The following is a 14,652-nucleotide window of genomic DNA, read 5'->3' as shown; positions in this document are numbered from 1 at the left end:
TTGTGTTGTCACGTCCTTACTCTCGTCCCTGTCTTGAAGCGCTATCATGTTCTCAAAGTATCAGTACCAACTCGCCCAAGAATCCGCATTACGCAATCAGACAATTTTAGTGTTACTTAAAACGCGATGATAATCTAATAATCCGCGTTTTGCCGCTGCTAGCTTTGCGCCTGCTGCACCAGTGGTAATTTTAGTTCACCCCCGTGTTTCCCACGAGCTTCAAATCGTTCTAAAATTGACTAATGTAGTGATTTTCGATTATGCTCAGCATATTTCTAGTTTCATTCATGTAAATATTTTACTAATTAAAAATTCAATTTAGAAAGTTTAGTAAATTATCTGACTTATCGCAAAGATTAGCCACCTATATGATGTCCCCCTTATGGGGGTTCTTTATGGGGGTCCCTCTACTAATAATCGTCGCCCGATCGGTATGCGCTCCGCCCGTCACCCAGAGAGTTACACACTGCAACGAGAAGACAGCGAATGGGTTTACTGTATCTCTCGGTTGCCCGTCGTCGAGAGCCGGTAGTCCGGGCCCGTCGACCCTTGTTGTCGCCCGTCGATCAGAGCTCACAGTCGGGGTCCGTGTCCAGGCCTGCGGATCGCCTTTCCCACGCCAGCGCTGCATAGCCTGGCTATCCCGGGCTATCAATGCCCGAGTCTCGCTGCGGAACCACCCCGGGATCGTCATAGCCCAGGTCATATGGCCCGGGCTTGCCGTTTCCACCGGTCTTGCTCCAGACCTCGCTGGTGGACCGCTCCAGGGTTCGATGGGCCAGGCCAGGCAGCCCCGGCTCCGTCGTTCTTGTCCAGCTTAGCTCCAGCCTCGCTCAGCACACACTGTCTCGCGCCAGCTCGTGTCTTCTCCGCCGACCGCCTGTCACGTGCCCTCTGCCTCGTCCTTCAATCTCGGCTCCCACACCCTGGACGTATAACTCAGCTGCCCAAACTGTATTAGTGCATCTTTAGCGAATTTATATTAACAAATGGGTTGGAATTAAAATGAAACACCCGGCATATAATCACTACAATGAACAAACGAAACTACCGCCCGATGAGCAGAGGCCGATGTTGTCCCGTCGCCGCCATAGCCTCGAAAAGTACACCCGCCTCGGCTCGATATTCAATCGTTTTTGTTTGGGCGTCCTTTCGCGTGTTTGTGAGATTCGAGTGTCTACAAGGAAGGTCGAGATGCTACAGGAGAAGCGGAGATACATAAAAGCCACCAGCGAGCCCATGACGATGTCTTCGGTTATGCAACGTCAGGTTGGCTTCCGAAAATGGTTTAGGCTGTACGCAGTACATTCTGGCTTGCTTCTTCCGTTTACAAATTTTATTAATAAAACTATAATAAATTAATAAACACATGTCCTACTTGCGTGTTCATCTGAGATTTTTTTGTTTGTTCGCGCGACGACTTTTTTTGTCCTATGTTGTTTGTCCAGAGACTCTCGAGTGATGTTGAGAGGCATTACCTGACCGTTGTCGAGGTGGGGGTGATCAAATTTACTTATGGCGGGGGCTTGATACCTTTAAAAGTTAATACCTTTTTATACCTTTTTTTTTGTCGTATGCCCCATACGAAAAATAAAGTAGGCGAGCAGTATGGTAGGCTTAAAAGCATAGGTTTCAAAATAGAATCACTACCGCTTCTGTATCTTCACTTTTATGAAGACCTCCGTTTCTCGACGGAATTTCACGGCTCGCGAGAAGGGTTTACGGTTCTCGTGTCGATGTTTGTGTTGAGATGGAAGAAAGTCATTTGGTTCATAATGATTCGTAGGAAGGTAAATGATAACAAAAGCGTTTATGTGTTTGTGATTAGTAATATAGCGCTGGGGGAATTTGGTTAACTGGAATAAAGACGGAAGATGGAGAGATAAAAAAAAATCTTAGAAAACATTTTCCTACTTACATCCTCGGTCGTTTCTATTTTCTCAAACAAAGTGACTTTTATGTGTCGTTAAATAAAATAAAACAGTATTGGTAAAATAAATTTTATTGTTTTTGTAGGCAACACTTTTTTTGACCCTTTGGTTTTGTATGCATTACATTGTTACTATGAGCTCTCTTTCCATGTTGGATTGCTCGGCGCCTTGTCGTTTCACGGGATAAGGTTGCTTATAAAACATCCGTCTTTTCAAGTGATATATTTAGTTACACTACGAAAGGAGTTTGCTGAAAACGAACCTTTCTTTCTCGAGGCATCATTATACACACCCTGTTCTCACACTGCACCTCAATAATTGCATGCCCTAACAATTTGCCTGTATACACTTCCCTAGCGTAGTTTGCGTCTGTGGCTATCGCTCCAGCTAACAAAAAATGCGCGTGTTAAAAAAAAAAAAAAAACACTCGTGGCTGTATACGTAGGCAAAACGACTCGCGATGCGTACATTTTCAGCGTTGTTCCGGGGTTCCCGGTCGGTTCCTGTGTATTGAGATTTGTTTCCTAGCCCATTTTTTTTATTGACTTCTCAGATAATAAAACTTGCTTGTATCAATAAATGCTTCCTTTTTACGACTGTATATTCAGGCTCATTGCCTTCACATCAGATACCGAAGTGCCCGGCCCTTATTCGATCACCTCTAATCATAACGTCATGGGAGAACGCTGCGGACTTGACTCTAGTTGGTGCCCGAACGGGAAAGATAAACCTCACAATTCGCAATGAGGCATCACGTCACATCGCTGAGGTAACCGCCCGAAGCGTGAGATACCTTCCACATCCAGCGAAATGACCGAAACCACCCAAAGCTCCCCTACTTATCGCGGATATAATCAATTTGTAAACAACTTGACACATATAAATAAGTTATTTATTTTCCCAAAGAACATCTGCTGGCTTATTATACTCGGCAGCCGAAAAACATCTTACATCACGTACACGAGCCATATAATCAAAGAGCTGCACGCAACATAAAACGAGATATCTGATGATTGCACCGAATAAAGCATGATCGCAATGTTGGCCCGTGCAAGGTAAACACATAATACACAGTGTGCCCATGTAGATCGTAACGATCCGACAGAAAGGGGGGAATACTAGAAAGCCGATACTTAAAATGTCAGAGATGTTACATAAAAACAATCCCCGCTTATTAGTTCGTTCACGGACACTGAGCATAAATAGGGCAGCGCGGTTTGGTATACAGGCCCCGGAGGATTTGTTGCGGCAGCGAATTCAGTCATTGGGGAAGACGATGGCTATTATTAGCGTATATTCTAGATTCATTCAAGGGCTTAGAGACAGACACGAGCCAGCGTCAACATACCCACTCCCATAAATATTTGTATTTATTTTAATTTAGTATCCGTTTTGAGGCAAAATCAAGTCGGTAGGCATTTTAAAAGTAAAAGCACTCCTAAGTTTTCGATAAAATATTATCAAGAAAACAACACACATTTTTATATATTTACAGGATTCGTGGATAGTAAGTTCTATTCGTAGGTACCTACATTTAACAAGGCGCGAGCGAAGGTAGTACCTAGCCACTCCTTGCGTTTTTTTAAGACGTTGGCGACAATACGGAGTTGAAGTTCGTCTGCTTCTTTTACAGGGGTTGTGGTGACATCAGAACGCCGATTTCTGATTGGCTCTGATCGAAGGTTAGTGGGCAGACGTCAAGGCAGCTTGCCTTCAGGTATGCCCACTATCCCTCGATAGTGGGTGCCCACTATCGATAGGTGCCCACTATCCTTCGGCCAGAGCTAATCAGAGATCGGCGTTTTGACGTCACCACAAAAGAAGCAGACGAACTTGTGCTTCGCATCGAGTTCTGACGCTACGCGTAGTGGTAGCGCTGGTTGTCGAGTTACAAATGCAGAGACGCTTCTCTTTACCAAAAATGGGTTTCTGCACTTTTTGAATGCCTACAGTTGTTGTGACAAAATTCGCTTGTGCATTGACAATGAGTGGGCGCATACCAGTGACCATTAACACGAAATGAGAGGAAGGGGGATGTAGGGAAGAAAGGAGGGGGGAGGTTAGGTTCTTGGTGGCGCTAATTGCCGTCCGGATTGTTGATCCACGGGTAGTTGGTGGGACAGGTCGTTCCGCAGACGTTCATGTACCGTTCCTTTCCGCGCGTCGTCGTTGGGTAATGGCAGTTTCTCGTCTTCGGACACGTGGACTCGGGCAGGTCTTTGGTGCAGCGGCGCTGAGCGTAGCTGGTCCTGGGCCTGGGGTCCCTCATGAAGTCGAGCACTTCGGAGACGGTGACCAGGTGCACGTCTTCTTTTTCCAGGAGCCAGTCCACGAACCTTAGGTAGCCTTTCTTTCGTTCTTCGTCCTTGAGCCACGCCTCGTGGAGGAAGACGGGAAGCGGCGCCCGATTCGTAGTGTAGAAGTTCTCGAAGTTGTCCCTGCGTCGACGGTGCACACACTGGCGAATCAGAAACTATACACACAAAACTTTTACACTCTTAAGCTACAGTCGCACTGCTCAGACATCCTACAAAACGACACGATGTCGCTGCAGGCATGATGACGTATTTTCTGCGCTCCAAGCATGTTTACCTCATGCGTGTGCATGCTTCGAACGTGTCTGCTGACTGCCTTTTGTCTGCTGTATAAGCACTGTGTCCGCGGCTTTAAGGGTGTAAAGAGGCTGCCCCCTAAACTTACATCAACGGTTACACCTTTTTAACACCTTTATTTTGAGCGATACACCCTTTCTATTCGTAACATGGGTTGCGGTGGCATTAGCACCCTTCATTTTTTAAAAAAAAGGTGTGCAAAGCAAAAGAGGGGGGGGGGTATGGTGAAGTGTTACCCTTTTTTAAACGATGTTCGCCCTTTGAAAACAGTTCCTTCGACTCTCTCGACTCGTTCCTGTCTGTACCGATGCTTTTCACTTTTGATAAATTCATCAAGCTCACTGCGTCTAGATTTGCCTTTTCTGCGCATGTGAGAACAGCACGTGGTTCTTGTTGCTTGGAAACTTGTTGCTCATAAAACAATATACCTCGGATGCTGGTAACATCGCATGCATCATGTTTGTAGGGTGCTCAGCAGCAGCCTAAGTGTGTCGCTGTACTAACCTTACGGTGTTCCACCAGGGAATAGCTAATTTACTCCGTTAAAGCGGTGCTCTTTTAGTGTGCGTAGACACGCACAACTGAGTGACAGTTTACGAAGTCGATGTAGAGGACGATACGGAAATGAACGAATTATTTTTTTTTGCGTGTTTGCACATTACTTGTTTTGGGCGTCTCGGGGAGGGCAAGGGCTAATAAAATGAACTTATTTCTATCACGTACCTTAGGTACTGGAAGGTGTCCTCCGAAGATTCCAGTATCGGTGTACAGGCGTCCGCCATCGCACAGTGCCCATATTTGTCGACTCCTTCCTCCTTATATTTTCTAAACAGATAGTTTAGGGGAACACTCCAGAGGCCGGGATAGCTGTCGTTGGGACACTCCTTCACCATGCAAGGCTTCTGGAAGCCGTAGTCGAGCGTGTATGGGAATACCGGGGCGTCTTCTGGGCCGTCCCGCTTGTGGATCAGCGTGCAGTCGTAGTCAAGGTGACGGTGTTGCATCCGGAACCCTGCGTCGCCCCCGGTGAAGAAGAAGGGACCCCGGAGACCCCTGATGTCGTCTTCGGAAACGTTGGCGTACTTCGCTACCATCTTCCTCTCGTCGACGACCTCGCGCTCCCATTTCTCCGTGTCCAGCTCATTCCAGTAGCTTCCAGATGTATCTGTATTGTGGCTTGGGGCGAGAGGGAGAGGAAATGATTGTTTTATTTTGCGGGATACGGCGCTCTCGCTTAATAAAGTTATTGCAGCTTGGACAAGGTAATTTAGTTCCACTGATTCCCAGGATCATGATAAAATTGTCTCAGATTTACATGACTGACAAACTTTGAGATTAGCAAAGACCATAAAATTTACGCGGCGGAATATATTTCATGGCGGCTTCCCATGTTTCTTGCCTATGACCTAACAAAAAAAAAAACTTTCCCTTAGTAGTGATCCAGTTGACCTAGAATTAGTCGCAAACGACAAGTGCGATCATGGATGCGAAGAAAGTGGTGAAATGACCTCCCTAATTCTATTGTCACCGAATTTAACCCGGAACGTTTTCGAGGTCTTATTTCTAGTCATTTAGTTAATATGTAATTTGTGTTTGATCGTTTCTTGTTTAGGACTGCAGTGGGTTTGTGTGATTCGATTTGATTATTGCTAAATTTGTGTTTTTACTTCAATTATTTTGATTGCTCATTTTTCTTTTTTGCTCTGGCAATTGTATTGCTTTAGTTTGTTTTTTACTTTCGAAATGTTTGCTCCCCCCCCCCCCCCTCCTTCTTTATGTACCATCCTTCTTCATGGGACCTTTAAGGTATTTCAATAAATAAATAAATAAAAGCGTTCTTGTTAAACATCGTCAAAGTTTATGACCCAACAATACCCTCATATCCATCGACAAAAGAACAAATCTTGTTAAAGACGTCATAGCGAGCTCCTGGCCAATCCCGGAAGGCCTACCAAAGCGATGCCTTTGGCAGAGGTGCGAATTTCTGAAAGCGTGTTTCTTCCACTCAAGTTACCAAACGCACTTTCCAGACCTCTATATTGAGGCGTGCGCGACCGAGACCGTTCTTGCCGTCGTTCTTTCAAAGTGAAAACTATTCAAAAATGCACGCCTCTTTCAGCAGCTGCTCCGAGGCCGCCGTGCTTTGGGCATGCACTCCATGAATGCATTGGACATGACGGCTGGTCAACGTTCGGTGCGCACTCGGTTATAAATATATTTGGCACGAGTGTCGCGTCACCGTTCTACGTGAACTCGGATTCAGTCGCACGCTTTGCGCACAAAGCGATGCCTAAAATATGGCGGACACGAGTGTCTCTCGACGAAGATTTGAAAGGGTTCACTAGGGCGTCTTCAGTGGAATTCATAGTGCTTTAATCGACGAAAATAACCTGTTCTTTTCACCCGCCTTTTCTCTTTTTTTAGGCTGCATGCCTTGTACCAAAGTATCTATGAACCTTTGAATCGGGCGTCTACTAAATAGACACGACCAAAAAAAGAAAAAAAAAGGCAGAAAGCGGAGCGTGTTTACTAATTCAGCTTCAACCATGTGCTGCCCACAAGGTCTCGAGTCTCCGCATTGAGCACTGCACATACGTGTTCTCATTGGTAAACCCGAGGGCTTGGTCAATGCGAGCGCTGAGGTCTGCTGCCTGTGCAAGTGCCGGACACTTAAGGTCCAAGTGGTGTATAGTTTCTTCCACTTCCCCACAAGCACTGCATAGGATGTCGGTCACGTTGCTGTCATACTTTCGTTGATACAGGCGGGTAAGCAGCTCGCCCTCTCGGGCCTCAGCGAGGAGCCTGTTGCCCAGCGTATTACCGCACCAGAGAATTGGAGCAATGGTGCTCTTGAAAGACGCGTAAAGGTGCATGCTTGGGTGTTCTCAAGTGTGGCTGTCAAAAGCGCCCCTATAGATAACATCTTGTCGCGAATTTCGTGCTAAAATAATGGGAGCGTGGTGACTACCGCCCGTTCACCGAGGCGCCCCGTAAGTACACGCCCAACATATAAAACGACAGTGTCGCCGTGTATTGAGTCTACTTAAAAACATAACTAAAAACACGATTAAAATTAATTGAAAGGTTGGAGCCCTTGAACACATCATGGAGGCGCATGTTTCTTAGCGGAGACCTATTTAGAGTCATGGAGACACAAACTTTCTACATCCTTCACTTCTTTTTGCTCTCTCTCTCTCTCTTTACTACTTTTTTTTCGTGAAAAAAGAACTGCCCACTTTTTAAAATCGGCCCCACAATTAATACGCACTGACAATTTCACCAAATGTTCATGGGAACGAACCATATTTTAGACAAAGGTTGCCACTACGACGCGCCAAAGTTAGGGATGCAAAACGAATCAAATAAACTTGGGATGTAGAGTGTGCTGGTAAGGATAATAGAATAATAATAATAGTAATAATAATAATAATTATAATAATAATAATAATAATAATATTTTTATTTTCTGTGCCCACAAAATCTTTTCAGTCTCCACTGTGGTGCACTAAAAATCTATAATACAAATACCACGAAAACTAAAATACTAGAATACAAATACCACGAAAAGTCTAATTAAGATATCTGGGCGAAATACCTCATGTTTTATCTTCTTCCCGTTATTTACATCACCAAACAACCATCTCGTTAATAAAAATAATGCATTGGTCACCGAAAAAAAAATTCCCTTAATTAATCGGTTACTTCCTTAACGAATTAGTCGGTCGGTCAACGAATTTGCACGAGCATCATCTATTTCTGTCGACCAAGCTCAACAGGCAACCATTTATAATCACCGACGCGAGACTAATTCTGTCTCTTCGCGACGGTATGTTTCCGAAGTACACGATCGATATTTGCTTCTCTATGGTCACGGAAAACTCAATAAACGAAGGGCGGGGCCTTATTACTCATCTCCGCGCTTCTCAACTCGTGAATGGTTCATCGGCATTCTTATCGGCCAATGCCGCAATCCGATTGACAGTGGAGCTATAATGAGATGCTCGAGACGCCTTACGTTCCTTAGGGTGTTGGTGACTTTAATTAAATATCAAAACATAAAGCATCCATTTTTCGTCTGTCGTCAAAATCACAAGTAGGATGCAAATTGCACCGCGCCGGTGCTTTCTTTTGTTCGAGTTAATTGTTCAGTCGTTGAATCAAATAAATACTTTGAAAGGATGAACGTAATTTCCATCACTTAAATATCGCTCATTATGTTGGATGGATAGATGGATATTAATGGCTGTACCTTTTTCCTTAACGGGCGCTAGCTTGCGCCACATATACTAGAAACAATCCGAACCCTTTGACGATCGTCGCCGTATACACGTACGGCGGCGATTCAGACGTTTCCGCACTTCTCAGGTTAGAATTCAGGTGACGAGAGCTCATCGGCCCAAGGGGAAGCTCTGTGAAGTACTTCCGGTTCAAAATCGGAGACCGCCAGAATGTCGCGGAAGCGGGGCGCCGCGAAAGAGAAACAGAACGGAAGAAAGGCGACAACGGAATTCCATCAATATTTTTATGTGATGCATCTCAACCTTAACAGCGTGCAAGCACTGTACGCGCAAACGACAATCGACGTGGTTGTCGTTCACTTCTAAATAGTCCATGAAAACCCCAGAAAGGCGTGCTTGGCAAGTGCCTATGATCGCTTCGCAGCCAGTAAGATTGAAGCATTGGCTGACAAGAACACCCAAGCACCAAATGCAAAGCAACTAAAGTGAACAGAAGATTACCACACCCTGTGTTTCTTAAGCTGCAGCGACTACAGGGTCGCTAAACTTGTGGAACACAAAGATTCTTTGCTCTTTGACGTAGCAGGAGGAGTGGCCGAAAGAACGCCGCAAAGTTTTCTTTTCTCCCAAACCCGGCGATCCGTTTATCTTCGTGACGTTTTTCATAGAAGGGCGAAACATTTCTACCACTCAATCTCTAAGCGCCGAACAAGAGCAGCACATTAAATTGTTCTCATTAATGGCAAAGGTGAAGAAGTTGAAGATTTGAGAAAGAAGAAATATAGGACTGAGTTGTAAGTCAGCGCTGTGAGTCTGTCTCTTTCTTGTGTGCATGTGAGTGTGACTCTTCATCCGCGCTGTTCCATCCAAGCACGAGAGAGAGCGCGGAGACGACCATGGTTCATACGTGTGACGTCACAACAAAGACTACCAGCTGCGACCAACATGTTTGATGGGCTCTAAAAGGCACGGCAGAGGCTTGGGGTAATTCCATCTTAAAACCAACACCGTCAAAGTTGACAGCCCGATATCGTTCTTATTCCCGTCGATGAAGGAGAATTGACTAAAAACGTCCATGCCGTTCTTTTCCTTTCTCTCGGAACTCGACGTGGCTTGGTCAGAACTACACCGTAGTCAGAACCAGCCGAGCAATACCCCACTCAGACGGTCAACATAAAGGTACATTTAACATAGGTCCCTTTGCTATCGCCTAATCAGCCCGTGCTCTTGGGTCGCGAACACAGGCCGCGCGCGGAAGATCGTTAATTGATTGGCCACAGAGAATAAAGGCCCCTTAGCTAAAGGTACCTGTACGGTCGTGTGAACGGGTAACACTGTCTGTCTACGGGCGGATTTCGGCTCCGGGCAGCTGTCCCCCCATCAGCGTGATAAAATTATTTCGCAGTGCTTTTTTTCTGAGTAGGGAGTATTGGGGGTCCACGTAGGCTACCAAAATGTCGGTGTGGTCGTCTGTCCAAGATTGGCCAAAGTGGCATTAATTATGCTTACATCAACGGAAATAAGAGTAATGTTCGGTTGTCAATAGTGACGGTGTTGTTTTAACAACGCGATGACTGCAAGCGTCTTTTGTAAACAATCAGACTTTCGAACACGCACCATCAAATTTCTCGTTCACAACTGATAATCCTGACCCTGACGTCAAGGGTAGGGACGGTAATAGGACGTCACTGAACGCACCTGCACACCACGAGCCCTGGCACGAGCCTATTGCTTGGAAGTCTGTCATGGTCGCTCATGAGGTCATGAAACGCGAACGGTTTTAATACCAGAACCTCTAGAACCATTATTTCGAAAACTGCAGGGTGTTGTGTTTCTTTGCCGTCGCCCAGCTGAAACGCCTGTAAGCACAGCGTCTAATAAGAGAGACGAATAGAAACGCGATTCACGCCCTCTCCCCCCCCCCCCCCCCCCCCTCAGTGGCGTGGAAAGAGGGGGTAAGGGGCATAACTATCGCCCCAGACCAAGGCCATAAGCACTGTTAAGGCTTGGTCTGCTGGGGAATTTGATAATTGGCATTCATATTAAAATAGCGCAAAAAAGACGGGACAAAAAGGCGAAGACGCACGCAGGACAAGCGCTAACTCTCAACCAGCCGTGAAGAAGTCGAACTTGGCACCAACACTCAGACTTGAGGATATTACAATTTTTTTTCTAATGCCCTGTGGACGGACCCAAGGCACCAAATAAGGAAGCAATGTCCGGTGGGCACTGTCTTTTTCGAAGGCAGTAGGCAAGGTGCCTGGCCTTGCACGTCGAGAGGGTGATGAGACTCGTGCACTGCGCGGGGCCCAAATAAAGAAGAAATGTATTGTAAAAGCTTGGTCTGCTGGGCAAGTTGGTAATTAACATTCATATTAAAAATAGCGTTCATAATACCATTTATATTAAAGTTCATATTAAAAATAACGCTATTTTTAATATGAATGGCAATTACCAACTTGCCCAGCAGACCATGCTTTTACAATACATTTCTTCTTCATTGGGCTCTTTTCCGCGTAAGCTTTCACTATGTGAGCAGTGCGCGCAGTGCACGAGTCTCATCGCCCTGTGGAAGAGAATTGGTAAGATCCTCAAGTTTGAGTGTTGGCGCTAAGTTCGATTCCTTAACGGCTGGTTGAGAGTTAGCGCTTGTCCTGTGTTCTTCGTCTTTTTGTCCCGTTTTTCCTGCGCTATTTTTAATATGAATAGTACCCTAAATAGGACACAGGCATTACAGAAATATATAAAACATTCGAGGGAAGGGGAAACCTCCTTTTTTCACTACCATAACCCCCCCCCCCCCCCCCCGGCCCACCCTTCCTGTCTCTCTCCCGAAGATATATCCTACGGCGCTTTCTGACGCTCAATTTTGTGTGTGTTTGTTGGTCGTAGCCCTTTTATTTCCCTTTCCCAAGGTTTTTTCTCACCATCTCCCGTCGCCCCCTCATTTGTCAAACATTACCAATGTCACTACCCACACCGCCACTCGGCGACTCCGGCAGCGTAGATGACTGTGGCGGAAGATGAGCTCTAAAGCAGCGTACACCGCGCACGGCTCCAAAATGTCACAAAATTCAATCTTCGCCTCAATGCCGAAGCAAATATCTTGGCCTGGAATATCTCCTTCCCAAAGTTGTGAAACGTCACTTTGTTGTCAGCGATAACTTTCACAAACGACGATGTTGCGACGACAAAGTCAAGAATATTTACTGCCCGCTTAGGGACAATCTAGACAGCATTGACTCTTACGTGGCGTAAAGATGTATGGACACACGGGCGCGACATCATCTGTGTAGGCGTTCAATCGGCTGGCCCCACGGTGTTGTTCGCGCGCGCTCCAATCAAGCTTGCTACGACTAAAGTAACTGGATCGTGGGAAAGAAACGGCTATAGCTTCTCCCATCGTCGCCATTTTGACCCTTGAAATGCACACTTTCTGTGCGACCGCTGCATTCTAGGGAAGCCGATCTGATATTCTATAAAAACAACTGTTTCGTTTTTCGTGCCTCCTCCCCCCCCCCCCCCCCTCCCACCCCCAAAGGAAATAAATAAGAAATAAATAAAGAAAAAATCACTCAAGTAGATTTTTTTTAAAATATATTTTGGGTTATAACGTCTGTCGTCCCGCATGCTTTTTTTGTGTGTTTTTTTCCGTATTTTTTTTTTCTGGCTGAAGAGTACGAACGGAAGAACCAACTTACCTGATGGAATGGAGCGCAATTTCGTTGCCGCCTCTGTAGAGCTCGTTCACGGACGGGTAGTCAAGATACTCGGCCGAGAGAAAAAAAGTGGCCGCGATGCCGCAACCACTGGCCTTGTTCTTGCGCTTGAGACCCCCGAGAAGCTCCCGGTAGAACTGCATGTTTTGCTTCGTGACAGCGTCGTCGAAGGTCAGCATCACGAACTGAGGCATGTCCCCCACGCTGAGTCCTCCCGGAGGTTTCTCGCTCATGCATGTGCACTTGGGAGGCTTGCAATTGTCGATGCTGCACGTCTTAGTGGGCGAACCGGAGGGTTGCGGCCGGAGTTCGGTGCCTTTTGCTGTCTGGGTTGTTGCCGATACCTCAGGCTTTGAAGTGGTGATCGTCGGACGTGTGGTTTGAACTGCTGATGCCTGGGTTGTTGGCGAAGTTGGGAGTTTTGTAGCTGTGGTCATAGGACGTGTGGTTGGAGCTGTTGAAGCCTGGGCTGTTGGTGAAGTTGGAGGCTTTGGAGTGATGGTCGTAGGACGCGTGGTTGGAACTGTTGGCGCCTGGGTTGTTGATGAAGTTGAGGGCTCTGTAGTTGCGGTCGTAGGACGCGTGGTTGGAACTGTTGGCGCCTGGGTGGTTGGTGAAGTTGGGCGCGTTATAGTGGTTGTCGTGGGACGTGTAGTTTGAACTATTGGTGCCTGTGTTGTTGGTGAAGTTGGGGGCTCTGTAGTTGGGGTCGTTAGACGCGTGGATGGAACTGTTGGTGCCTGCGTTGTTGATACAGTTGGGGGTTCTGTTGTGATAGGTACTGTCGGTGTCTGGGCTCTCTTCCATGTCTGAGGATCTGGAGTGGTGGTCGTAGGACCTTTGGTGGGAGCTGTTGGTGTCTGAGGCGTCGTTGACGTGCCAGGTTCCGTAGCAGTCGGAGGTACTGTAACAGGAGCTTCCTCTTTTGCTCCACCGTCGGGGCAACCTTTACATTGTAGACTTATATCTTCGGGGCAGCAACACTTCTGGTCAGTGATGGTCTTCGTTTCTACGGTCTTTTGGATGGTGATCACGGTCGTTTCGTTGACTATTACCTTCGACATTCCACATTTCTGACTTCCCGACGAAGAAACGTTTTTACGTTCGACGGCTGATGCGCTAGGAACCTCCGCAGGAAGGTCGTGTTGCACAGCGAAGGCACTGGGTGTCAATATACCACTTGAGACGGACGAGGTCAGGTGTAAGGTCCCCAGCAACGCAACGGCAAGGGAGAGACCCAGGCGCATCTTGCGTGGAGTACGTGATCACTACTGCCCGGAGACCACAGCGTTCCCTTTTGTAGTTGCTGGATAATCTGTCTTCCACCTCCCGCTGGTATATCTCTATTTTTTCACAAGTTGCGTCAAGGAGGTCAACGTCTCATTAGGAGACTAGTATCTAAGTCAGCATAATTTTTCAATAGGTAAACGCTTTGGTGCCAGTGAGCCGATAAGATTGTCGATGAAACTCCGGGGGTGAGTGGTCATAAGCCCTTATTGGCTCACTCGGTTCGTAATTTCCACCGTTTCTAATGCTATCTAAAAATGAACTATAGGCTGTAGAGAGAATTGCGGCTATGAGATAACCGACCGCTCGTTGCCCTAGTAGGGCGACAAAGACCTGACGCTGATCCGGTAGAGATAAAATAATCCTTCCACGAGTTGGCGATATCGGAGCTCGCCGACCTAACAAGGGCCTCGGTACATTCCATCGCAATTTTACGCGGAGCTCTACAATATCTGTCTTTCTCGGGATTACCAGGCCAATGAAGTCACCGAGAGTTTAAAAAAAATCTGGGACGTTGTGTATTAGGTTCATGCTTCTGTCTTCGCGATTTAGAATGTTCCAGAAGGCATAAAAACAGGCACGGAAAAAACGAGACATCTCTCAGTGCGTTGTTTTGTCCCCGTTCTTATGTCGTCAGTACCGGCTGTTACTCCGAAGAGAGTGCGTCAGTTTCACGAACAAATTCCGCGTTCTTTCCACGTCCCCTATTCATCAGAGTGGTGCCTCGTAACTACAGCGATCGGCGTTTTTAGTAAAGACCGATAAACCTCCAAAATTAGCCCACACGGGTTTCATAAAATAAAAAAAAAACGAAAGAAACGAAAAATTAAAACTGCTATTGAAAAAACAAAACAAAACAAAAAAA

At 46.4% G+C, this 14,652-nt stretch overlaps 2 protein-coding genes across 2 annotated transcripts; both read right to left on the bottom strand.

The window, feature by feature from the left end:
• Positions 1–3,979: 3,979 nt before the first annotated feature.
• Positions 3,980–12,963, bottom strand: LOC115329911 (chitin deacetylase 8-like). The gene is made up of 3 exons (XM_040499097.2): positions 12,483–12,963; positions 5,267–5,719; positions 3,980–4,369 (listed from the first exon to the last, which is right to left on the bottom strand). The coding sequence occupies exons 1-3, from the start codon at positions 12,935–12,937 to the stop codon at positions 4,009–4,011; spliced, it is 1,269 nt and encodes a 422-aa protein (XP_040355031.2). The 5' UTR covers positions 12,938–12,963; the 3' UTR covers positions 3,980–4,008.
• Positions 12,964–13,021: 58 nt separating this feature from the next.
• LOC121833563 (integumentary mucin C.1-like) lies at positions 13,022–13,813 on the bottom strand (the record flags this gene model as incomplete). The annotated part of the gene is made up of 1 exon (XM_042286964.1): positions 13,022–13,813. A coding segment is annotated over exon 1 (726 nt), but the record flags the coding sequence as incomplete, so codon positions are not given.
• Between the last annotated feature and the right edge of the window lie 839 nt (positions 13,814–14,652).

The sequence above is a fragment of the Ixodes scapularis genome, unplaced genomic scaffold (genome assembly GCF_016920785.2).
Source record: "Ixodes scapularis isolate PalLabHiFi unplaced genomic scaffold, ASM1692078v2 PGA_scaffold8__174_contigs__length_109621045, whole genome shotgun sequence".
Classification (NCBI taxonomy): Eukaryota; Metazoa; Arthropoda; class Arachnida; order Ixodida; family Ixodidae; genus Ixodes; species Ixodes scapularis.
This window is presented reverse-complemented; position numbering and strand designations above follow the sequence as displayed.

Bases quoted from the DNA above. Each gene is read 5' to 3' on its own strand.
- LOC115329911 (XM_040499097.2), bottom strand. From the start codon at position 12,937: ATGACCACAGCTACAAAACTCCCAACTTCGCCAACAACCCAGGCATCA. The intron at 5,720-12,482 runs GTAAGTTGGTTC...TCTCGCCCCAAG, and splicing joins ATTGCGCTCCATTCCATCAG to CCACAATACAGATACATCTG. The intron at 4,370-5,266 runs GTACGTGATAGA...CCGTCGACGCAG, and splicing joins GACACCTTCCAGTACCTAAG to GGACAACTTCGAGAACTTCT.